The 25,251-nt window shown below is 44.4% G+C and overlaps 1 protein-coding gene across 2 annotated transcripts in view; it reads right to left on the reverse strand.

Moving 5' to 3' along the window:
* The window catches only part of LRRK2 (leucine rich repeat kinase 2), a 180,643-nt gene that overhangs the window by 116,652 nt on the left and 38,740 nt on the right, over positions 1 to 25,251 (reverse strand). For both annotated transcript variants that reach the window (XM_060244741.1, XM_060244742.1), the window contains exons 8-13: positions 23,950 to 24,069; positions 16,609 to 16,742; positions 8,891 to 8,970; positions 7,000 to 7,106; positions 6,705 to 6,831; positions 5,465 to 5,589 (exon numbers count right to left, since the gene is read on the reverse strand). In XM_060244741.1, coding sequence (XP_060100724.1) covers positions 5,465 to 5,589; positions 6,705 to 6,831; positions 7,000 to 7,106; positions 8,891 to 8,970; positions 16,609 to 16,742; positions 23,950 to 24,069 — 693 coding nt within the window. The remainder of the gene's footprint in view (positions 1 to 5,464; positions 5,590 to 6,704; positions 6,832 to 6,999; positions 7,107 to 8,890; positions 8,971 to 16,608; positions 16,743 to 23,949; positions 24,070 to 25,251) is intronic.

A 25,251-nucleotide genomic window follows, 5' to 3' on the forward strand; every position in this document is an offset into this window, starting at 1 on the left:
ACCCTTGACGCTAACCCGGAGACTACAGCTAGTGCAGAACGCTGCAGCACGGCTGTTAATGAGGCTGCCGCGATGGGAGCACATTCAGCCAGTGCTGAGAGAGCTGCACTGGCTGCCTGTTGTGTTCCGAGTTCGCTTCAAGGTGTTGGTATTAACCTTTAAAGCCCTTTATGGTCAGGGACCTGCCTATCTACGGGACCGCCTTTCCCCATATATCCCCCAGAAAGCACTGCACTCAGGGGCAATCTACTGTCCGCCCCGGGCCAAAAGAAGCCAGGTTATGTGTAACAAGATCTAGGGCTTTTTCGGTGGCAGCACTAGAACTTTGGAACACCCTTCCGGAAGCCATAAGGGCCCAGCGGGATTTGTCTGCATTCCACAGGGCCTGTAAGACCGAATTGTTTAAGCAGGCTTTCGATGTTTAATTGAAGAGGGCTGCCACCGGACATCACATAGAATGCTGGTGATCGCTGTTCGAGAATTCAATGCCGCCTATATTATATTGTACTGATGCAGCACCATAGAATGGTTTTAAAATTGAAATATGTTTTTAAAAATTGAAATTATGGTTTTATATGTTTTATTGGTTTAATTATATTGATACGATGTTGTGAGCCGCCCTGAGCCCGCTTGCGGAGAGGACGGGATATAAGTTGAATGTAATAAATAAATAAATAAATAAAGTCTAGACCTGGGGTGTCGAACTTATTTGTTATGAGGGCTGAATCTGACATCAATAAGACCTTGTCGGGTTGGGCCATGTTGGGCCGGGCCATATGTGTACCTATTTAAGATTAAGTTAAAAAAAACCTTAAAATATGATTAAAACATTAGCACTTGTTGGTCTTATTCTCTGTATTTCTTCCATGGGATCCAGAGAACTGGGCAAAGGAATCTCTTTCTCTTTTCTTCCTTCCTCAGGGGACCAGGAGGCGGAGGAGCCTCAGCCAACAGAAGGAAGAGAGGCTTGGCTCAGTAGCTCTGCTGCGCGATTGAGAGAGCCTGGCAAAGCAAGCTTTCCTCCTCCCCCCTTTCCTCCCAAGGGAGGAGCCTCAGCCATTGGAAAAATAGAGGTTGTAGCTCCTGTGCAACTGAGCAAGCCCTGCAAAGCAAGCTTGTTATGCAGAAGAAAGCAGATGACAGTCAGTTGTTCAGGGGCCCGATACAAGCCCTGATACGAGGGCAGCATGTTTGATACCCCCTGGCCTAGACTAAAATCAGCTACTTGCGTCTCCCTTATCCTCTCTCAATGTTGATGTATTTATTTTATTCAATTTGTATTCTGCCCTCCCTGCAAGCAGGCTCAAGGCAGGTTTGAATGATGAGATGAGGAGGCTGCTGCTGTTCCCTTTGGCCTTTGGTTTGCAAAGTCCTGCAAGGTTCCATCTACCTCCTATGCTATTTAAATATGTCTATGAAACCCCCATGGAGAGGCTGTCCAGAGCTTTGCAGTGTGATGTTTCCAGTATGGGGATGACATCCAGCTCTGTCTCTCCTTTACGACTTCTAAGGAAGATGCTAAACAGAGTGGGTATCATTTGGATAAAAGCAATCCGATTAAAGATAGAGGCGGTTTTGACTGGGGAATTTTGCTGATGCTGGAATAGGTATACACAACCAGTTGGGTGGCATTATACGCTCTTTTCAGTTCTCCTGGACCAGGCCTTACTCTAGGATGTAGCCAGAATGCCTTTCACCAAATACGATCTGTCCTAGAGAAGCCTGCCCTGGACAGTTACACATGTTCAGGTGACTTCCAGACTGGACTAATGCAATATGCTCTACATGAGCTGACCCTGGGAAGTTCTTGAAAGCTTCATTTGGTGGAGAATGTGGCTGCCTAGTTACTGACAGAGGCACACCTCTTTAATGACATTATCCCACTCCTGACAAGATTTTGATGGCTTACAATTTGCCTCCAGACACTGTGAATGGTGCCGATGCTGATTTTGAATGTGAAAGCCTTAAATGGCTAAGTAGAAGATACTTCAATTTTCCCACATGAATCAACCTACAGGAGACAGTGTATGGTCTATTCATCTGCTATCAGAGATTCAACAAGTAACCACAGATAAGGCGTTTCAGCAACAGTATCAAGATGATGGAAATTCCCTAAGTCACAAAGTACACTTTAATGTTAATTAAAGAGCCAGTTTGGTGTAGTGGTTAAGTGTGCGGACTCTTAATTGGGAGAACCAGGTTTGATTCCCCACTCCTCCACTTGCACCTGCTGGCATGGCCTTGGGTCAGCCATAGCTCTGGCAGAGGTTGTCCTTGAAAGGGCAGTTGCTGTGAGAGCTCTCTCCAGCCCCACCCATCTCACAGGGTGTCTGTTGTGGGGGAGGAAGTTAAAGGAGATTGTGAGCCGCTCTGAGACTCTTCGGAGTGGAGGGCGGGATATAAATCCAATATCTTCATCTACCTCACAGGGTGCCTGTTGTGGGGGAGGAAGGTAAAGGAGATTGTGAGCCGCTGTGAGACTCTTCGGAGTGGAGGGCGGGATATAAATCCAATATCTTCATCTACCTCACAGGGTGCCTGTTGTGGGGGAGGAAGGGAAAGGAGATTGTGAGCCGCTGTGAGACTCTTCGGAGTGGAGGGCGGGATATAAATTCAATATCTTCATCTACCTCACAGGGTGTCTGTTGTGGGGGAGGAAGGGAAAGGAGATTGTGAGCCGCTCTGAGACTCTTCGGAGTGGAGGGCGGGATATAAATCCAATATCTTCAATTGTGCTGTTTTAACTATATTTACAGGAAGCCACTCTGGAAGTTTAAAAAACAATAGAGAATATTTCTCAATAAAATAAAGGTCAGTTTGTACCTATGTATTTTCTGAATATCTTTTATTTGTCATAAAACAATTTTGGTTATTTACACATGGCTTACAAATAAGCTAGCTTGTCTTCCCATTAGCAGATGCTGCTCCAATTTTTGCTTCACTGTAATTATTAAAAAGTGATGAAGCAAACAACTTCAAATTCATAAAACTGGGGTCACCATGTTTCTTCCTTTTTGATCCCATTGGGGAATATTAAAATGAACAGTTGAATATGAACTCCTTATATTCACTCATTTGCAGAGCTTTTTTTGTAGAAAAAGCCCAGCAGGAACTCATTAGCATATTAGACCACATCCCCTGACATCACCAGAAGGGTGTCATCCAGCCATGGCCACCTCATAGAGTTTCTGGTGATTGATGCTGGACATTCTAGAGAGAGTAGGCACTCTAGTCACTCCAGTAGACAAACACCTCATGTACCTTAGCTTTAAAGCAGTTTCCAACACAGTTATCAAAGGTTGCCACGTTGCTAATTTTTTAAACAGAGGAAACACAACACTGGGAAACTCAGGAATGTGTGTGATTAAATTTCTGAACATACTCTGAGGAATAAAGGAAGCTGACATAGAAGGGTTTTTAATATACCTTCAAAACATGGGAAATTAATTATAAAGCAAAAATATAAAAAGGAGGAAATGTTTCATTTAAAATCAGAAGCGCCCCCCTCCCTAATACTGCAGAAAACCTGACTCTTTGGCTCAGTAAGAACACTCTAACAATCGTGAAATTTGTCTCAGTCCTTTTAGCGCTTTCATTAAAAAAAATGAAATGTGTCTTTTGTTTGCTCAAGATTCTGGAATCAATGAGTTTCTTAAATCAAAGAGCTGCTAAGGGTACGAAAGGAAAGGAAATAATAAGGCACTAATACCAGTGGAAAACACAAATGTATATTAAAAAATGAAACCTGAGGGGAGAAATTAATATTTCTAGAACAGTTATTTGAATATTTGAAACTGTTTTCAAAGGCTGACTACCAATTAGAAGCTCACTCGGTAAGTAAAGGGGTACCTGAAGAAGATATTTAAATATAATGTTTAAAAGAGAGAGAAAGAGCCCCATGGCACAGTGTTAGAGCTGCAGTACTGTAGTCCTAAAGCTCTGCTCACGACCTGAGTTCAATCCCCGGCGGAAGCTGGGTTTTCAGGTAGCCGGCTCAAGGTTGACTCAGTCTTCCATCCTTCCAAGATCGGTAAAATGAGTACCCAGCTTGCTGGGGGGAAAGTGTAGATGACTGGGGAAAGCAATGGCAAACCACCCCGTAAAAAGTCTGCCGTGAAAACGTTGTGAAAGCAACGTCACTCCAGAGTCGGAAACGATTGGTGCTTGCAAAGGGGACCTTTCCTTTCCTTAAAAGAGAGAACATTCACAAGCAGACTACAAATCATCCAAATAGTTATTTAACTTTTTCCTGCCCAAAGCAAAAGGAAAAAACATAAGAGTAATGACTGTGACAAAGGTGAAATAACCATGTTCAATTCAAATGAAGTCACTCCAAGTATTAAGAACCATTTAAAGCAGAGTAACACAAAGGTCTGTAGAAAGAACTCTGAAAAGGAAAGACTATAATAATACTAATAATATAAAAAAGATATATAGAAGAAACTTGAGGATAGCTCAAGGAATTAAGACACACACCCAGAGAGCAGCCAAATAAACACAACAGCCACACAGGAGAGTTCTTGAATGTAACCAAGTTTCAAACAAGTTCTTCAGACTAACACAGGGAAGCCAAAGGTTCCATTTTACTATTTAGTCTATTTTACAGCGCAAATGACTTCTGAAAGGAATATAAAACAAATGGAAGGACTGGGCTAGTTGCTATTTCTTACTCACAGTTTCAGAGTTCACTAGGAGCAGCCATGTTGTTCTGCTGCCTTCCCCTGCCCCTGTTCAGTCAGACTCCTACATGCTTAAAGGCACACACACACCTACCAAAAAGGAAGTCCTTCCCAGGCTGCTTCTAGCCTCCTGACCTGCAGAGGCTCATGGTGGCTGTGGGGTTGGGGTTTTCCCCACAGCCTAGCTGACTGGTGGAGGGGAGGAGCCTCCAAAATTAGGACCTGAGGACTGGCAAGACTAGGAGGCAGGCACTTAGCAGTCTTACTAAATGCCTGCTTTCTCCAAGGCACATGAATGGAGAAAGCAGGCTTGGAGAGGGCAGACACTTCAAGAGACAGTTCCCTAAGTGCCTGCCTTTTCTCCAAGCCTGCCGGAAGGCTCTCTGAGCCAGCCAGAACTCTGTTCCTGCAAGTTCCGGCTCAAAAAAAATCCCTGCTCATTTGGCTTAAGGTAAAGGTCCCCTGTGCAAGCACCAAGTCGTTACCGCCCCATGGGGTGATGTCACATCACGACGTTTTCACGACAGACTTTTTATGGGGGTGGTTTGCCATTGCCTTCCCCAGTCATCTACACTTTTCCCCCCCAGCAAGCTGGGTACTCATTTTACCAATCTCGGAAGGCTGAATCAATCGAGCTGGCTACCTGAACCCAGCTTCTGCCGGCATTGAACTCAGGTTGTGAGCAGAGATCTCGGACTACAGTATTGCACCTTTACCACTCTGTGCCACAGGGCTGCTTTCATTTGGCTTACAGTTACGCTAATATCCACCATGACTGTACTTACGTGGATTCATAAAATGTAATATAATTCGAAGTGCTTCTAGCTGCACAGATGACAATTTTTTATGCCTCCTCATAATGTTTACAACTCTGGATGCGGCCACTGTCATTATATCCAAAGGAGGGCAACTGAAAAGATCAATCAGGGAAACAATTGAATACCACATTTCTCACCAACACATTAAAAATCAGTCTGTAATATTTTTTCCTTTTTATGAACTAAACCATATTTTTAAAAAACAACATCTGCTCACTTAAACTAGGGTTGCCTAATCCTGGTTTGGAGGCCCTCCCCCCGCTTCAGGGTCATCAGAAAGTGGGGAGGGGGGGAGGGAAATGTCTTCTGGGCACTCCATTACTCCCTATGGAGACCAATTCCCATAGGGTATGATGGGACTCTTGGGGAGGGCTGTTCTTTGAGGTAGAGGCACCAAAATTTCAGCATGGCATCCAATGCCTCTCCTCAAAACACCCCCCAAGTTTCAAAAGGATTGGACCAGAGGATCCAATTCTATGAGTCCCCCCAACAAAAGTTCCCCATCTTTCATTAATTCCAGCTGAGGGAAGGCATTCAAAAGGTGTGCTTTAAATGGGATGGCCAGAACTCCCTTTGGAGTTCAATTATTCTTGTCACACCCTTGTTCCTGGCTCCACCCCCACTGTCTCCTGGCTCAACCCCAAAAGTCCCCAGATATTTCTCAAATGGGACTTGGCCACCCTACTTATGATCCTAACATGCCTCTGAGCCTGAACAACATCTACTTCATTATTCTCTGTTGAGATGCAGAGATCCACACGATTAGTTCTCTGCTCACAAGCTTTGGACTTGGTGTTTCTTGAACAACAGTTCCGATGTGGGCCATACAACAAACAGTAAAGCTGAAAAACTCTTTGGACTTTCAAAAACAGGTGTTGATGGTGCAAGGAGGGGGCTGCTGTTCAAACATCACATCAGTCAGCTGCCACGTAGAAGCCATTTGACAAGTTGCTCCATACTGTGGCTGTCATCACATGGCAGTGTTACTTGTGTGCTGCTGCCCACCTCAGGATTTCTACCCCAACACTCCCAACCCTGGTTTGTTTTGGGTTTTTTTAAAATAAGTTTGTGACAGTGTGGAAAACAGCAGCCAAGATAGACAGGTGAGGTGCAGTAAGTCAAGAGTCATTACAAATCGTATCTATGCGAAAAGTGCAAAACAGCCTTAACTAAGTTTTCAACTCAGCCCACCCACGAACGTTTTTACCTTCCCTCAAATGTATGGTACAGTAATCTGCAAGCGCTTTCTGCGACTTCAGGGGAGATGTACTTCTTCATTATCTCCAGCACATTCATGTGTATTCCTTTTGCCAAGAGGATTTTCCTAATACCTACTACAATCAGAAAAAAATGTAAATAAAACTTGTACAGGAACACAAGCACCTCACTTCTTCTCTTTTTTTTTAGTTTTTGCCTAAAGCAAACAAATGGAGCAGAGATTGGTACTGTCAAAATACGCCTGGCTCATTTCCCACTTCCTCTCCCACTGAATTCTCTTTTACCATCTTGTTCTGATAGAGTTGCCAGGGCATTTGCAGCTGCTTGAAACACCTCTTTTGAGCTGGAATGCACTAACATGGCTAGCATCATCTCTCTGTGTGCTGGGAACCTAAAACAAGATTAACAAAAAAAGAAAAGTGTCATAAATCAAAACAAAGGTCTGTGAATGCTGACTCTCGTTCTCCTCGTATCAAGGGATCACAGTGCATTCTGGGCTAATGTGCCATTCCAGGAGCAAAGGCTGATACTTTCTTCCACTGTTTTGTCACACCTTCCTGGGAAAGCCCACTGAAGCAACTCACTGGGGGAAGAAACTGGGGCATAGAATGACACAGGTACTTGACTTCCATGGTACCTAGGTGGGTGGGGTAGGGAAAAGGCTTATCATACACTGCACGAAGGATGTCAGACATACAGCCCACAGACAGGAACTGGCCCCTATCGGGCTCCTATCTGGCCTGTGAGCAACTGGCTCTCGCCAGCTTCCTGATTTGCAGCTTGGTTTTGCCCAGCTATTTCCTCTCCCTTCCCTCAGTTGGCTGAGTGCTCCTCCTCCTCCTTTGGAGAAGAAGAGAGGGGAAGGAATGAGTCAGAGAGAGATTCCCCTTTCCATTTCTAACAGAGGAGGGGGACATAACAGCACAGCTTACAATCTTTATTAGTGGGGGGGAGAGAGAGGGAGGGGAAGAGAGAGGGAAGGTGAAAGAGCCAGAGAGAGAGAGACCCTTTCCAGCTCTAATGGGTGGGAGGGGAAAAAAGCTAACGGCACAGCTTCCTATCTTTATTAGTGGAAGGGTGCAAGAGCCCAACAGCACCTTTAACAACTAACAAAATTTGTGGCTGGCCATGAGCTTTCACGAGTCACTGCTCATTTTTCCAGATATGACTAGAATGTGAGTCCACCTCTCCTTATATCTTGGAGAGTGAAGTAATTTCAGACGTTAAATGGCAATAGCAGGCATAGGGAAGGGCAAGCCTAAGTTGCAATTCAGTCCAGGAGGACGCATTGTCTTGAGCTTCATTATCAGCTACAATTCAGCAGTCTTTCCTTCTAATTTCCCATTGAAATGCCTCTGTGAGAGAACTGCCGCTCTTAGGTCAGCAACTGAATGTCCTGGAAGATTAAAATGTTCCCCCGCTGGTTTTTGAATGCTGGGGTTTCTAATAGCAGCAGGAAAAGTAACAGTCCAGTTCTGCTTTAAAGACCAACAAGATTTGTGGTAGAGTTGTGATAGGATACGGGCTTTCATGAGTCACTGCTCACGTCCTTCAACTTATTTCCACTTATTCTTTACATCCTCCTAGATTGACTCCTCCTGGACCAAACTGAGACCTAGGTTTCCTGTCTCATTACCAATACAGATATCTCCACCTCTACTATCCCTCTGCATATTACACCTAATTCAATCAAGCCTGCTATTGCTATTTGACATCTGAAATAATCTTTATAAAGTTTATCTCTCTGGTACGTTGTGTTACATTTTATGGTACACATGGCCCAGCCTGACAAACTGACATTAATATCAGATCTGACCCTTGTAACAAATTTAATTTGACACCACTGCCTTACACTGTTCATGTCAGAAAGAACCCTAGTGTCCCTCTTTGCTCCGGTAATGTATTTGGAAATCCATACACATACTGGCTTCCTGGCATAGCCACAAAGCTAAAGAAAGGCAGCTGTGCAGTTTTCATGCATTCTGTTCCATGCTTTTTGTAATATAAACACTGCAGAACAATGCAACTTGTGAACAAACACTAGTGCCATCTGTCTTAAGATAGCCTCGAGTTCCGATTGTGTGTCAGACAGTGGGACAAAACGCTCCGAGCTATATATCTGGACAAAGAGTGTGTGTGTGTCACATTTCCAGGCATTCAGTTCAGATAACTGACTTTTTCTCTTCATCTCCAATCTTCTCATGAAGACGTGATTGATACATAAGGAGGTTGTTCAAAGCCCAACATGCAGCTTCCTAAATTAGAAACAGACAAACAAAAACATTATTTGGAAACCACACTCCACAGAAACATTTCCCAATTATTGCAAGAATAATCACTACAATTTGTGGCAATGCTGAAAACATAACAATCAATACAAAATGCCACATTAGGAATGTGATCTATGAAAACATAGAGATGATTTTTAAAACTTCACATAATCTTCTGAATCTATGTGATGATTTCCTAGGACATATTTTATTTCACAAGGACTCTGTCACCTAGAAATGTCTTAAACAAAACCACATATGAGATGCTTACATCAGATTTATAATGACGGAGTGAACTACTAGCTGCCAATCAATCTTTATTTGTTATTATCATGGATCAACTAAGACAGACGTACAGACAACATCCTCAATATGTGTCCATACAATAAAATTTCAGTCACACAGGCTGATTTCAATATTATAAATTTCTGTAGTACAAACATGATTAATAAAAGACTTACCCAGCTCCTTCCTTGTATATGCATTGCAGCATTAGCTTCCAGCACCAAAATAGATCTCCTGAACTCTGTAGGATTTGTTACATTTTTAAGCAGCCCTTTCTTTGGGGTCAAAAAGATTGCCAGCTTCCAGGTGGGAGAGCATACAAAGCAACTATGGAATATTAACGAAATGCCATTCAATAAAGAGAAATGTCACTATTAAATACAGTTCAAAAACTTTTTGGAGCCGAAACAGCTACAAAATAAATTCTCATATCCAAAACTCCATATATTTCATAATACTACAATCCCCATATACAAATCACTTCGGCGATCAAATACAAAATTTATTAGAAGAATCTTCTCCACGCATAGTGCTGTGTGAGTGGTCTGTTGTGGAGTGATGAGTGAGAGATGCCCCTTCGAGGAAGGGTCGATCGGGAAAAGTAACACATGCTAGCGTTCTCATCAGAGGCTTTTGCTGCACCCGCTTTTCGAATGTCATATTTTTGAATATATGACGCTATTAAATATGCTGTTTGGAAAGAAAAAAAGAACTTCCAGAGACTGCAAAGAAATATATCGCTATGAAATCATTGTGAGCACTAGCACTTTAATTCGTCCCGCGGGAGCGGGCCGATCTTTGAAGCTTCCGAAGTCAGAAATTGACATGCACGTATGAATGCGAATGGAGTGGAGATTTTGATAAATTTTGTATTGAATTGCTGAAGTGATTTGTATGTGGGGATTGTAGTATTATGAAATATATGGAGTTCTGGATATGAGAATTTCTTCTATAGCTGTTTCGGCTCCAAAAAGTTTTTGAACTGTATTTAATAGTGACATTTCTCTTTATCGAATGGTATTCCGTTAATGTTCCACAGTTGTTTTGTATGCTCTCGCTTCTTACTGTAATCTGGAGAGCCAGTTTGGTGTAGTGGTTAAGTACGCAGACTCTTATCTGGGAGAACTGGGTTTGATTCCCCACTCCTCCACTTGCACCTGCTAGCATGGCCTTGGGTCAGCCATAGCTCTGGCAGAGGTTGTCCTTGAAAGGGCAGCTGCTGGGAGAGCCCTCTCCAGCCCCACCCACCTCACAGGGTGTCTGTTGTGGGGGAGGAAGGTAAAGGAGATTGTGAGCCGCTCTGAGACTCTTCGAAGTGGAGGGCGGGATATAAATCCAATATCTTCTTCTTCTACTACTACTCTAGGGTGGCTAATAAGCTTCTAAGTGAGGCCTGGAGCTCTCCAGATGATAGAAATCAGTTCACCTAGAGAAAATGGCCGCTTTGGATGGTGGACTCTAAGGCTTTATATGCAGTTGAGGTCCCTCCTCTCCCTAAAACCTGCCCTCTTCTTGCTTCACCTCCAGATCTCCACAAATTTCCCAGCCTGGAGGTAGGATTAGAGCTCTGACATGAAGCTACCAGATGGCCTCCCATCCAGATCCTGACTAAAGATCTGCTTTGGAAGCAGTATTAGATTAGACTCTTGTGAATCCACACCATATGGGAAACTCATGTCTGTCTTGGAGGATAGTCACATTCTTTGCTGGTTGAAGTACTTATATATGAGAATCCTATGGCAATAGGGTTGCCAATCCCCAGGTGGGGGCAGAAGATTCCCCAGTTTGGAGGCCCTCCCCCTGCTTCAGAGTCATCAGAAAGCGGGGGGAGGGGGGGAGGAAAATGTCTGCTGGGCACTCCATTATTCCCTATGGAGACTGATTCCCACAGAGTATAATGGAGAATTGATCTGCAGGTATTTATTTATTTATTTGGGACTTTGTGGGGGGGGCTGTTTTTTTAGATAGAGGCACCAAATTTGCAGCATAGCATCCAGTTCCTCTCCTCAAAACACCCTCCAAGATTCAAAAGGATAGGACCAGGGGGTCCAATTCTATGAGCCCCAAAAGAAGGTGTCCCTATCCTTCATTATTTCCAGCGGAGGAAAGGCGTTGAAAAGGTGTGTAGTCCCTTTAAATGTGATGGCCAGAACTCCCTTTGGAGTTCATTTCTGCTTATCACAACCTTGCTCCTCACTCCACCCCCAAAGTCCCCAGATATTTCTTGAATTGAACTTGGCAACTCTATATGGTAATGCAGTAACTGTTGCACACTTTTCACTTACGAAAGAACTGATAACGCTACGAAAAAGATATTGGAATGTAAAGCAATTCAGTTGTGTTGCAAATATTGGCTCAGGCTACATCATTATCAAACCCAACTGTCTACATCATGGGCAAACTGCTTTCTCACAGTTTCATTTCCCCATCTGCAAAGCAAATTTAACAATGACAACAGACATCTTAGAAAGCAAGACAGTGAAAACTGTAAAGTGACATCTGTAAAAACTGAAGTGCGATATAAACCTTCTGCAGTAAATAAACACAGAAGAACTGTTTTATACAGTGTGATTCCCAGCTTCCCCAATTACAATAAGTAACACATTACTTAAGACCTAGCCATATACCTATATATCTAATTCTGAACAGTCCCCTCTGACTGCAGATATGTATTTCCTCAGAGGGCAAACTTCCCCCCAACTTTTCTACAGACTCAGAGGACTCCATGGGTCTGCAGTTTTTTTTAAAGCTCAGCGAGGGTTGAATTTCCCCTCCCCCCATGTAGGGTTGCCAAGTCCAATTCAAGAAATATTTGGGGACTTTGGGGGTGCAGCCAGGAAACTTTGGGGGTGGAGCCAGGAGACACTGGGGGCGGAGCCAGGAACAAGGGTGTGACAAGCGTAATTGAACTCCAAGAGAGTTCTGGCCATCACATTTAAAGGGATAGCACACCTTTTTAAATGTCTTCCTTCTATAGGAAATAATGAAGAATAGGGGCACCTTCTTTTTGGGCTCATAGAATTGGACCCCCTGGTCCAATTGTTTTGAAACTTGGGGGGTACTTTGGGGAGAGCCACTAGATACTATACTGAAAATTTGGTGCCTCTACCTCAAAAAACAGTTCCCCCAGAGCCCCCGAAACCTCCAGATCAATTCCCCATTATACCCTATGAGAATCAATCTCCACATAGGGAATAATGAAGTGCTCAGCAGACGTTTCCCTACCCCCCCCACCCCTTTCTGGCAAATCTGATGCAGGGGATTGGCCTCCCTACTCACGAGTTGCTGCCAACTTCTTCACAGCAACACAGACACACCATCCCAAGAGGAAGCCTTTCAATCGGAGACTGAAGCCTCCAGAGGTAGAAAGGCACATGGTCCTCTGGGGGCGGGGCTTCCCCCCACTGGCCAGCTGACTGGGGGCGGGAAGGAGCCTGGGAAAGCGGAAAAACCCCCGCTGGGACCTGGGGATTGGCAAGCCTACCCCAATACCTTTTGAAATGGCTGCTGCAGGAATCTACTCCAGGCCCTGCCACATCAACAGTGAGAGACAGATTGGCTGATAACCAGAGTGAGGTGGGGGCGGGGCGGGGGGGAGGAAGCAAAAGCAGAACGGGAGCTCAGATTGGGAAGGAGTCCTCCTCCAGTATGAATGGCTAAATATCAGGGGGACGTTTTAAAAGGACACTTGAGCTTCTCACCCCTATCTCTTTTGCTACAGGCTCCACTGTCCTCTTAAAAATTTCTCAGGGGGGAGGCTTCTACCTGCTTCTCCCCCCCTCACCAGATCAAGAAAGACTGATTGGCTGAGAGGGAGATGGATGTAGAGTAACCTCCCCCCGACCCAAGAAAAATTGTTGCTAGTCTTAATAAATATTCAAACGAGGTATAAGGCACAATGATCCATGAGCCTCCATGAGTAAAGCCCCTCGCCTCTTTCTGAGTAGAAACAGACAATTCTTTTAATTATGTTTTTCAACCTTGACAAGGAATGGCTGCTTGCCAGCAAAATCCCCCCACCGATATTAAGACTGTGAGCTAAAGATATTGACCGTTTTCGCACATAGCTTACCTCGCAGTCACAATCCTGTTCCCTCCGCAGCGTCTGTCGGATTTCCCACCATCTGTGCCGGAGTTACAGGAAGTGCCACGGCTTTTGCGTAGCAAACGTAAACTGCGTTTTAGCGGTTTATGTTTGCTACGCAAAAGCCGCAGCACTTCTTGTAACTTCGGCGCAGATGGTGGGAGATCCGACCAGACGCTGCCGAGGGAACAGGATTGTGACTGCAAGGTAAGTTGTGTGAGAAAACAGTATTTATTTTTACATTTCATTTCTTTAAGATAGTATTGTATTAACATGGTTCTAAGATTCTCTTTCCCAGGGCTTTTTTGGTAGAAAAAGTCCAGTAGGAACTCATTTGCATCTTAGGCCACACCCCATGATGTCACAACTGTTTTTCTACAAAAAAGCCCAGCAGGAATTCATTTGTATATTAGGCCACACCCCTGGTGTCAAGCCAGCCAAAACTGTATTCCTGTGCGTTCCTGCTCAAAAAAAGCTCTGCTCCCTACCAAAAGAGCCATTGTTAGCTTATATATAAAGAAGTATTGACCTAAAATATATCTACACCTAACAACTTGTTTAATTAAGCACATTGTGAGTATTGCAAACTAACTGTAAAGGAGGTATCTGTTTCTAAGTATAGGATTGTCTTCTACTCTTGCCAAGTCTGTAAATGTTCCAAAATTTCTCTGGATGTCCTAATTCGCTAGAATGTATATGAATTGGTTGTATTTGATTAATGTATGAGAAAACCTATAGGTGATAGCCAAGTCTCCTACAGGAGGGGTCCTGCAAATGGCCAATCCATAGATAAGACCTGCAAAAAAGATCTACAGCTATTCATAGCCAAATTAGTTTCCTGATGTTGGGGAACAAAACCTTGACATTTTGGCTTGAAACATGGGTTTGTAACACTTTACTACTGGCGGAGTCAAAGCATCAATAATTAAAAAGAGCTGACAAATATGTTTTGTTATATGCATGTGTAAAGGAAAACAAAGAATTGTGACTCCCACGTTCCTGATTTGAAACAAAGAAATTGCATCTGAGCGTGCCCTGTGCGAAACAATGGTGACGTCAGGGGGCATGGCCTAATATGCAAATGAGTTCCTGCTGGGCTTTTTCTACCACAAAAGCCAACCTGATCCATAAAAATGTGATGTACCTGCCAAAGAATTTTGGGTTGGGTCTCTTATGAAATGGGCACTAAGCTCTTCAAACATCTTGAGTTTCTATAATTCTCTTTGAGTTGTCCCTCACAATTATTTTGGATGCAGTTATGGAATTTGGCCACTAGAGGTCTCCATCTTCCAGCACCTTAGAGCATCTCTATTAGGGCTAAATTGGGTTGGTGGGTGAGGGGTCCAGCTGCCTCTCCATATTTGGTGTGGCAGGAAGCAAGATGGCTACTAAGCCTGCTAAGTGGGTGAAAGGCCAGGATGAACTAAGGACAATCTGGGCTCTGATTGTCAGAGCTCAGTTGGCTGTAAAATTGTTTACAGAAAGTGACCCAGTAGATCTGATATGGAATCGATTGGAGCCTTTATAAGCTGTGGATTTCTGGGCACAAGTGGCTGATCTGCACAAGAGGCTCCCTCTGTGTCAATCATGCCAAGCTAATAGACTTAGACTCTGGGGTTGACTGTATGAGAGACAGGGACCTCTTTGTCAGTCTAGCCAAGAAACTAACAATTCTTGTTAATTTCTGTTTGGGGCCTCAAACAGAGAAAATGCTCAGACTTAGAATCTAGAGCATAGCATCTATTAGGGACTCAGATTTTAAATGGGAAAATGTAGACCAATTGGTTAAAGTTTCTGTTGCTTTTGGGACTTACAGTTTTCAGTATGCTCTCTGCTTTATTGTATTTTATGCTTTATGCTTGATTGAATTCTAACTGTGTAGCTGTTTCCTGTGTTGTTTTCTGTCCATATATTTTAAGCCTTCTATCTATTGTAGAAACGGACTAAGTTTATCTAACTACTTTGTTTTCTATCCATTTGAAGACTTCTGTCTAAAGAAACTGTATGAGCAACTGTACTAACGTAATCTCTTTTTTTGCCTTTCTAACGTATTTTAAGCCTTCTGTCTAAAAAAGAAACGTGGAGTCTAATAAACTGATAACTGCCTTTCTAAACTTGGAGTCTAATAAAGTTTATCTATTGCCACCCATTGGCAATTATAAGTCTTAAAACTTATTAGTGAATAGGTATTAGCCTTCTGATAACTGCCGGTTGTTTTGGTAACTGCAGGTGTTGGTTTTAGGTTGATGCTATTGGGGGTACAAAAGAAATCCCCCAACGAAGTTGGTGACCTGTGCATAAACAGAATTTGCTAACAGTACCATAGCTAAGTTGAACTCTTGGGCTGAAACACCTGCTGAAAAGAGTTCCCTTTATTAATAAAGTTTTTCCTCTGCTAACCTGTATCCCAGCCTTGGTGTGACCCATTGGCTCAAGTCATAATAGCCTAAGAACAGCTTCTGGGCTTATTGGTAACAGGGTGACACACAGAGAGACAATGGGTGGGGGGAAATGGGAAGAAGCGAAACTGGAGTTGTGGTGCTGTGGGTGAAAGTGGACTCATTGCAGGCTAAAGAAGACTGAAGCCCTGTAACCACATAGTTCTCCATGGCAAGGCAAGAGACTGAAAAAGCAAAGGTGCACCAGGCTGATTCACTGATTAAACCAATGGCCATTTAAACAGCTGCTTATGGCAAGGGCACTTAGAATCAGAGAATCATAAAGTTGGAAGGGGCCTACAGTGTCATCTAGTCCAACCTCCTGCACAATGCAGGAAAAAAAAAAGATTTAGAAGTCTTCACCCGTTGGCAATTATATGTTACAATGCTTAGAGTACAATGCTTTGAAAATTTAAAAATCCAAGTCTGCAGCACTTCAATCCGAGGATATTTTAGAAATGAAGAAGGAACATTTACATCTAATGTAGTATTGAAAGAAATACTTTCATTAAAAGCAACAACAACAAATATGAAAAACAACAGGATACAGAAATAAAAAGAGCTGTGACATTTAGAATTAATGCACACAGAAACATGCAAAAACAAGGAAACAAAATAAAAGGATTACTGCTTTGCAGACATTCTGAGTACTGTGCTGAGTAGATCTCATCACAACAGTATATATCTTTAGTAACTACAAATCCTACAGTGCAGTTTTTTTTTTGAGCAAATGCAATTACAACTTAAAACAAACTACAACACATTACACAACTTTTTGTTCTAGGTCCCCACTTTATGCATCTATATATTTCTTACCTGTACATCAACATTTTTTCGGTGACACCTTAAGGCTTTATAACAGGCTTCCAACCAATATAATTGCTCTCCCTCCTCCTTTTCTTCCTTTTCTTTTTTTCCTTCCAAATCTCTGTTTAAAAATATTGTTTCTGCTTTGGAGGGAAATGTTATTTAGTTTAGGCGGGGGGAAGCATTTTGAAATTCTAGAAATATTTTGAAATTCTAGAACAGATTTGTGAAAGTGATGAAACATGATACTTATGAAACACTACTCGCAAAACACTTTCATTTCTTTGCACCTTCTTTTCATAAGGAAAAGACAAGCTGACATGTATAACAGGGAAGCATTTGACAGGAGTTGAACAAAATACCATTTGACTCAAAGTTTGAAAACTGTGAGCAATTATAAAAATGAAACTCAGTCATTGATAGCAGAGCATTTTTGCCAAATAAAGCTTCTCTATTTGTCACAAAGCACATATGTTTTGCCATCCAAATACTTAAAATCTTACTTCAGCTCATATATTTCTTTGATTTGCAGCTATCTTTATTTCCAATACAGCCCCGTGGCGCAGAGTGTTAAAGCTGCGGTACTGCAGTCCTAAGTCTGCTCACAACCTGAGTTCGATCCCTGGTGGAAGCTGGGTTTTCAGGTAGCCGGCTTGAGGTTGACTCAGCCTTCCATCCTTCCGAGGTTGGTAAAATGAGTCCCCAGCTTGCGGGGGGGGGGGGAGCGTAGATGAATGGGGAAGGCAATGGCAAACCACCCTGTAAAAAGTCTGCCCTGAAAACGTTGTGAAAGCAACATCACCCCAGAGTTGGAAACGACTGGTGCTTGCACAGGGGACCTTTCCTTTCCTTACTTCCAATAATTTGTAACAAATGACTGAGGCAATGATGGGTTAACCTGGGCTGGCCTCCCCTTGCCTTCCCCTTACTCTGACCACTTACCCTGTCTTTAATACCAGCTATAATGTCTGCTTGCTTTCTACAGACACACGAGGAACAGTTACTCCTGGTTAAGGAGGCCCGGTTGAAGTCAACCAGGGACAGGGCCTTCTCGATCACAGCCCCTTGCTGCTGGAACCAGTTACCGGAAGAGGTCAGGGCCCTGCGGGATACTGGGCAATTCCGCAGGGCCTGTAAGACAGTCCTCTTCCGGTTGGCCTATAACTGACGGGCACCAAACCACCAAAGTACCAAAAAACTGAAGGAAGTGTATGGAGTGGATGTTGTTGGACGGATGCACTGTTTTTAATGTTTTAATTTCTTAACGATGTAAATTGTTATTATATTTAAATTTGAACTTTATGTTAGAATTTTTGTATTGTGAGCCGCCCTGAGCCCGCCTTGGTGGGGTAGGGCGGGATATAAATCCAATAAATAAATAAGATGTACCAGCTTGTGATCTATATGCCATCTGTTTGATGTCAATTATTGTGACAGAAATCGTTTAAATGGTTAAATTATTGTTTTTAGCACAGTTGATACCCACGCTGGGCCCTGCTGTGCAGGGGAGGGAGGGCTAATAAAATAAATATGCTTTAACGCTCATAGCAAAGTTAAGATTATGAAATCTAAAACCGTGTTAGCAGTCACAGATGGTGTGCAAGCAAATACCTCATACTTAACACACTTAATTATTTATAGCCTCTCAAACAGTGGTGATATTCTGGAGCGAATAAAAAGTAACTAGTTGTCAAGTAACCAAAGCATTTCTTTTTTTAATAACAGCGTGGATTGAGAATTCCCCAAAGATGAGGCATGATTTATTAGGCACCAGATCCTAACTTGATTCTTTTGGAACTTTTTTTGCTTAAGTACTTATTATTGGTGGACAGAAATTCTGGCAGCAGGAGCTGGCCGGCCCCCTTTTCCTCAAAGACATTGGCAAAGTCTGCGTAGGCCGGGGGAAGTAGAGGACCAGCAGCCGGTGGCCAACCGGGCCTGGTGAGGACAAGGGTCCTTGACGTTCAGCTTTCCCTGTGCCCAGTCCACGAGGGGGTTGTGCTTTATGAACCAGGAGAGTCCCAGAATGAGGGGAAAGTGGGGCATGCGAGCAACATCGAATTGTACTTGCTCGTGATGGTGTTGGATCTGGAGCGTGACCGGGTGGGTCTCCTGGGTCACCGGACCAGAGCGGAGGAGGCACCTGTCGATGGCTTCGACCACGGTCGGGGTGTCTTTGTCCTGCACTGGGATCTGGTTTTGCTTCACAAAGGCCACGTCGACGAAGCAGCGAGCGGTCCCGGAGTCGACCATGGCGTAGGCAAACAGCCAGCGCCTGTCCGGCAAGCTGAGTGTGACCGGTACAAGGAACTGGCCCTGGCTGGTAACGTAGGGTTAAGGGGACCCAGCTAGGTGCTCCAAGTCAGGGGGTCCACTCAGACTTGGGGCTGGTCTTTTACTGGCAGCGATGGCACAGTACTGAGCTGGGTGCGCTTGGCAGGGCAGCCAGAGGAGAAGTGCCCTGCCCCTCCACAGTACAGGCAGAGATTCTGTGAGCGGTGCCATGCTTTTTCCTCGGGGGTGAGCTGCGGCTGTGCAGTCCCGAGTTACATGGGCTCGGGGTTGTCAGTCTTGGGACTGGTGTACATCGGGGTTGTCACCGTCGCTAGGCAGCGGGGCAGCTGAGAGGGACGGGTGCTGCTTCACGCTTGACAGCGGCTTTCCAGGCAGCCATCGATGCGGAGACACAGCATGATTAGGTCTTGTAGTGTGGCTGGTCGGTCTACTCATGCCAGCTCATCAAGGACTTCGTCAGCCAGCCCCTCCGTATACTGGTCCATGAAGGCAGCCTCTTTCCAGGCCATGTCTTGGGTCAGAAGCTTGAACTCGGTGGAGTACTGGGAAACCGAGTCCCTACCCTGGGTCCGGATCTTCTGACTGGCAGTGGCTGTTTACTGGGGGTTAGCAAAGGCTACCGCCATACGATCCATAAAGTCCTGTTAGTCAGTCAGCAGGGGCGATGGGGCTAGAAGCAAGGGGGTAGCCCATTTAGCTGCCCGCCCCTTTAAGAGGCTGACAATGAAGCATACCTTCATTGGGGAAGTCATTGGGGAAGTCTCTGGCACATAACTCAATATAGTTTGCACTGTGGCAGGAATGCAGGAAACTCCTCCACCTTCCCAATGAACTTCTCTGGGGGAAGCACCAGGCACTTGGGTGGGGCAGCGACAGTGGCTTGCTGCTGCTGTTGTAGGTGAGCCACCATTTGAGTGAGGTGCTGTACCTGAGTGAGCAAGGCTGCCAGCTGCCCAGAGCCTCCGCTTGCCTCCTCATCCATCTTGTGGAGTGAGTGTGTAGGTGGAAGCAATCTGTCACGTTCTCAGGGTGCAGGCAGGCAAGAGTCCAAAGCCAGACCAAGGTCAAAGTCCAGGAAGTCAAGCAGGAGCGAAGTCATCAATGTAGAATCGCAAACCGGCATCAGAAGTCAATGTCCAAAAGCCACAAGGTCAGGGTGCCAAGGAAATCAAGCAGGTCAGGATCAGGAAGGAGCGTGGATGCAAGCCAGAGAATAGACGTGTTGCTTCCACAAGGTTACCAGGTCCTGGGTGGGAGCTATATGGGAGTCTCAATCAGCCTGCTCCCTTGGTAGCAGTGACTCTGTTAGAACTCAGGGCTGAGAGATCTGAAACATCAGCGTGCCTCATGTCTTCGCTCTGAAAGTTCTTTCCGGAGCCTGCTTCGAACTCTTGAGATGGGAGGAGGAGAGCTCGGAGGAGATTGATCGTCAACAGCTGACACTGGTGCCTGGAGAGTGATTGATGGGTCAGCTGCTGTTTGAGGAACTGCCTGGCAACTCTTCCAGGTCTGTTAACCCTTCCAGCTCCTCCTCATCACGTATTTAGTGAAAAAGTAAAGAAAGTCTTTTGAGTCTACTTAGAAGTGATCTTTATAAATCCAACTGGGATATGATGGTGGAGAGTAAATTGTTACACCTAAGTATAAAATGAAATGATGGTTCCCCTGGGAAGAGAGGAACTGAGCAATTTGATAAGATGCCATCTGAACGATCTAGATAACTGAAGCATGACCATTAGAGCCAGAGAGTGTGTTCTACTTTTACTACTTTTATTCCTCCTCCAATTAAAATGTCAAGGTATTGTCTTCTGCTGATAATAAAGGTAAAGGTAGTCCCTTGTGCAAGCATCAGTCGTTTCTGACTCTGGGGTGATGTCACATCACGTGACAATACTAAGGTACAGAAGAGCATTTATGTTACCACGGTTGAATGCGTTGTTGTCTGTTGTTTTAATCAGAAGAAACCCATACCATTTCCTGATAGATAAAAAGTGAAATTTTCTGATAGATTATGTACCTGTGGTTCAAACTGAAACTATATATCTATTTCCCAAGTGTGGCCCTCATCTGCGGATATCTAAATCAACAGATTGGGGCTATGCAGGAAGAAATCGGATAGTGCAAAGTGAGAGACAGAGAGAAGGGGTGGTTGGAGAGAGGAATAAACAAAAGTGTACGAATAGGAAAGTTGTTTCCACGTGTTCCTTTGGGGTCCCTACTAGTAGACTCTTTTGACCATATAATATTAGATTGTCCTGTATTTTCAAATTTAAGATCAAACTTAAACTGACTTTGATTCCCTAAATGACAAAATGTCTTAGTTATTAAGAGATGTAGAAAACCAAGTTACCGTACGCATGGCCAAAGGAACAGAGATTAGATTGGATTGATATATATGACTATACCAATGTCTATGAGAGAGAGTGTTTTCCTGGGAATTTGGACAACGCCCCCCCCTTTGTAAACAAGAGGCATTCAAGCAGCAATAGAAGCCAATAGAAAACAGATGGAAATTAAATAGACCTCCAGATGCATTTGACAGAGGCCTGAGGCAAAAAGAAAAAAAAACTGCAGCAGTTGGAGAGGAGCACTAAAAGTAAAAGGCCAGGGCAGGCAGTTAGGTATGAAGGGTAGGGTTGCCAAGTCCAATTTAAGAAATATCTGGGGACTTTGGGGGTGGAGCCAGGAGACTTTGGGGGTGGAGCCAGGAGACATTAGGGGTGGAGACAAGATCAAGGCTGTTGCAAGCATCATTGAACTCCAAAGGGAGTTCTGGCCATCACATTTAAAGGGGCGGCACACCTTTTCAATGCCTTCCTTCCATAGGAAATAATGAAGGATAGGGGCACCTTCTTTTGGGGCTCATAGAATTGGACCCCCTAGTCCAATCTTTTTGAAACTTGGGGGGTATTTTGGGGAGAGGCATTAGATGCTATATTGAAAATTTGGTGCCTCTACCTCAAAACACCCCCCCCCCCCGAGCCCCAGATACCCGTGGATCAATTCTCCATGATTTTCTATGGGAATAAATCTCCCTAGGGAATAAGAAAGTTCCCAGCAGACATTTCCCTCCCCTCCCCCCGCTTTCTGACAACCCTGAAGCGGGGGGAGGGCCTCCAAACCAGGAGATCCCCTGCCCCCACCTGGGGATTGGCAACCCTAATGACGGGTAAGGGAAACATAGGAGGGAAGTAAACAGATAAGCAGCTTTGGGGAAAGGAAGGGTTGTGGCTCAGCAGCGGAACATCGGCCTGGTATGCCAAAATCTCTGGCATTTCCCATTAAAAGGATCAGTTAGTAGGTGATGCAAAAGACCTGAGGCCCTGGAAATCTGCTGCCAGTTTGAGTAGACAATACTGACCTTGAGAGACCAGTGGTCTAATTCAGTATAAGGCAACTATATGTGTGTGATGGGATTGGTGTTGGGTCTGGTCTAGGATGGCTGGACTTGTCAGGCAGCCGTCGTTACCTTCACTGAGCCGAGTGCTCCTTCTGAGCTTCAGCACAGCAGCGTGGTCTAGTTTATGGTTACCACACTACCTCACAAACTGCACAGAGAGCCTTTGCTTTTAGATTAAGAAACCAATACTGATAAAGGAAACATAACAACTACGTATCGTGGCGAGACAGAGTGTCTGAACTATTCCAGCTAAATGGATGGCTTTGGATTGTAGTAGGCCATCTGCTTAGTTCCGTTCAGGAGGAGAGACACCATCTGTTCCTCCTGATGCATGCAGGGAAGAAATAGGAAGAGGAGGAGAAAAAACAGGAAGTTCCCTGAGATGACATTCTATTGGTTAGAGAGAGTGAGTGATAGTAAAATCAGAGAGGAAGGAGACTGATATGAACCTAGCTTAGGGTTGCCAATCCCCAGGTGGGGGCAGGGGATCCCCCGGTTTGGAGGACCTCCCCCCCGCTTCAGGGTCGTCAGAAAGCAGGGGGGGGGGAGGGAAATGTCTACTGGGAACTCTGTTATTCCCTATAGAGATTTATTCCCATAGAAAATCATGGAGAATTGATTGCGGGTATCTGGGGCTCTGGGGGAGCTGTTTTTTGAGGTAGAGGCACCAAATTTTCAGTACAGCATCTAGTGCCTCTCCCCAAAATATCCCCCAAGTTTCAAAATGATTGGACCAGGGGGTCCAATTCTATGAGCCCCAAAAGAAGGTGCCCCTATCCTTCATTATTTCCTAAGGAAGGAAGGCATGGAAAAGGTGTGCTGTCCCTTTAAATGTGATGGCCAGAACTCCCTTTGGAGTTCAATTATGCTTGTCACAGCCTTGATCTTGGCTCCACCCTGAGGACTCCTGGCTCCTCCCCCAAAGTCTCCTGGCTCCACCCCCAAAGTTCCCAGATATTTCTTAAATTGGACTTGGCAACCCTAACCTAGCTATCTATCTAGCTCTACAGTGTCTGTAGTTTTTGGAGGGCTGAGCTAGAGACATCGCCAGTCTGTTCTTCTAACAATTGGATAAAGAGACAAGAGAGGCTGGAATAGAAATAATTAGGCTGGTAGGAGTTTGGGAAAGTTGTGTATACATAACTTTGTTGTGAATATATAACAGATGTGGAGCTGGAACACCCATTATGGGTCATACTCGTTTTAAAAAGCATCTCTCCCAGACTGGGCATTCCTGCTCTAGCCATGATATGTAGCAGTATTCACTACATAGACCAAAAGCATTCTTGTTGAAAGTCTTGTCCATCTTAGAACATGGAAACTTCAACAGGGATCTGCGTCGACCATGGCCAGGAACCAGGCATGGGTGACTCACCCAGAAGGCCATTTTCAGCAGCATCTCACTATGCCAGCTCTAAAAAAGGCAATGAATGTAATTCCAGAGGAATATAAAGGCTCTGAGCATAAGATATAAGGGATGGGTGGTCCCAGCAGCTGCTTGGGAGGCTGTCCAGCATCAGGTTTTGGCTGGATTCATTGGAAGAGACTGAGCAAAAGCAGTTATGCCTTAATACATACCAGCTTTCTATGTCAATGTACACGACTGCATTCAAGCAGCTTAAAACCGCCTTCATTTATGTTTTATAGGTACTTACTGAGAAGAGCCAAACAGCTGAGGCCCGCCGCCTGTAGCTTTGCATTTGCAGGGTACTTGTCAACAGCCTGTACAATGACTTCATGTACACCATTCAACACGAGGATATTGTAAAAGTTTCCTGAAGAGTGGAGAAAATTTAATAGCTGTCGCATGAAAATGCAAACTCTATCCCAAGGGCGCTTAACATAAGGGCAACATAGAATAAATGTCAGATGTTTGAGAGCCACAAGATGTGAACACATATTATACACACGCCTTTATTAAAACTCTTAATACTTTCTTTGCACAGAAAGATAAAATACAGGTATATGCACTTTACAGCACAGCCAAAGCTGGGAATAACAGTCACCATAAGACCAGCAGAGGGAACGGATAGGGAACTGTTTTGGGGCACGAGTGGGAGAAGGAAACACACATGTATCATATAAATCACCGTTTGCATCATTATACATCTCTCTTCGCCTTGACACCAAAGTTAGTAAATACAGCTCCCGCAAGAGCTATGAAACTCAGGGGGAACTCTATGCCACCCTCTTTAATTCGGTCCCTCCTTCCAGTGGCTCCCTTGGCTCTTGCACTCTCTTTCCCTACTCTAGGTCTCCAGGTGACCTCTGTGGTGGTGGAGAAGAGCTTGCAAGCCTGCCTATTTCCCTCTCCTTCCCCACTGCACACATGATGGAAATAATCGCCTAAACTACGGGTCTGCACTTAGAGGCTGACTGAGGTCCTGATGCTAAGTATGCTCACTTAAGAGTAAGCCTGCATTAAGTTCCTCCTCGACCTCTGTGAGCCACACAGGATGTATGAAAAAGCTGCATGTGGCTTCTGACTCACAGTTTGGCCACCCTTGCTCTATTCCAAGGACACCCAACTTCTGTAGCAATGGCACTGGAATTTCAGTACCCAAATCAACTTGCATCCTGAAGGAATTGTGAGGCAGGGGAGTTTTTCAGACGGAGAGCAGTAGAGAAACCTCGGCACTTTAGGTAAAACACCTTCTGAGCTTTCAGCAGGTTTACAACCTCTCAAAAAATTAATTTACAATTTCTGTGACTTTGGGATCAAATAAAAGATTTCCAAAACAGTTCCATTCTAAAAACCAATTTAGACGGGTACAAGACATTTAGAAGATGCAATAGCCATGTGTTAAGAACTGTTTCCCTTAAAAAGTAGCATCATTAATCAAGAACACAAAGTGACTTGGGTCTCCCTAGAATTCATGGGTGTCGTTCATTTGCTACGAGGGCCGGATCTGACATGAGACCTTGTCGGACCAGGCCATGTTGTGCCGGGCCGTGTG

This window comes from Heteronotia binoei, chromosome 8, assembly GCF_032191835.1.
Source record: "Heteronotia binoei isolate CCM8104 ecotype False Entrance Well chromosome 8, APGP_CSIRO_Hbin_v1, whole genome shotgun sequence".
Lineage (NCBI taxonomy): Eukaryota > Metazoa > Chordata > Lepidosauria > Squamata > Gekkonidae > Heteronotia > Heteronotia binoei.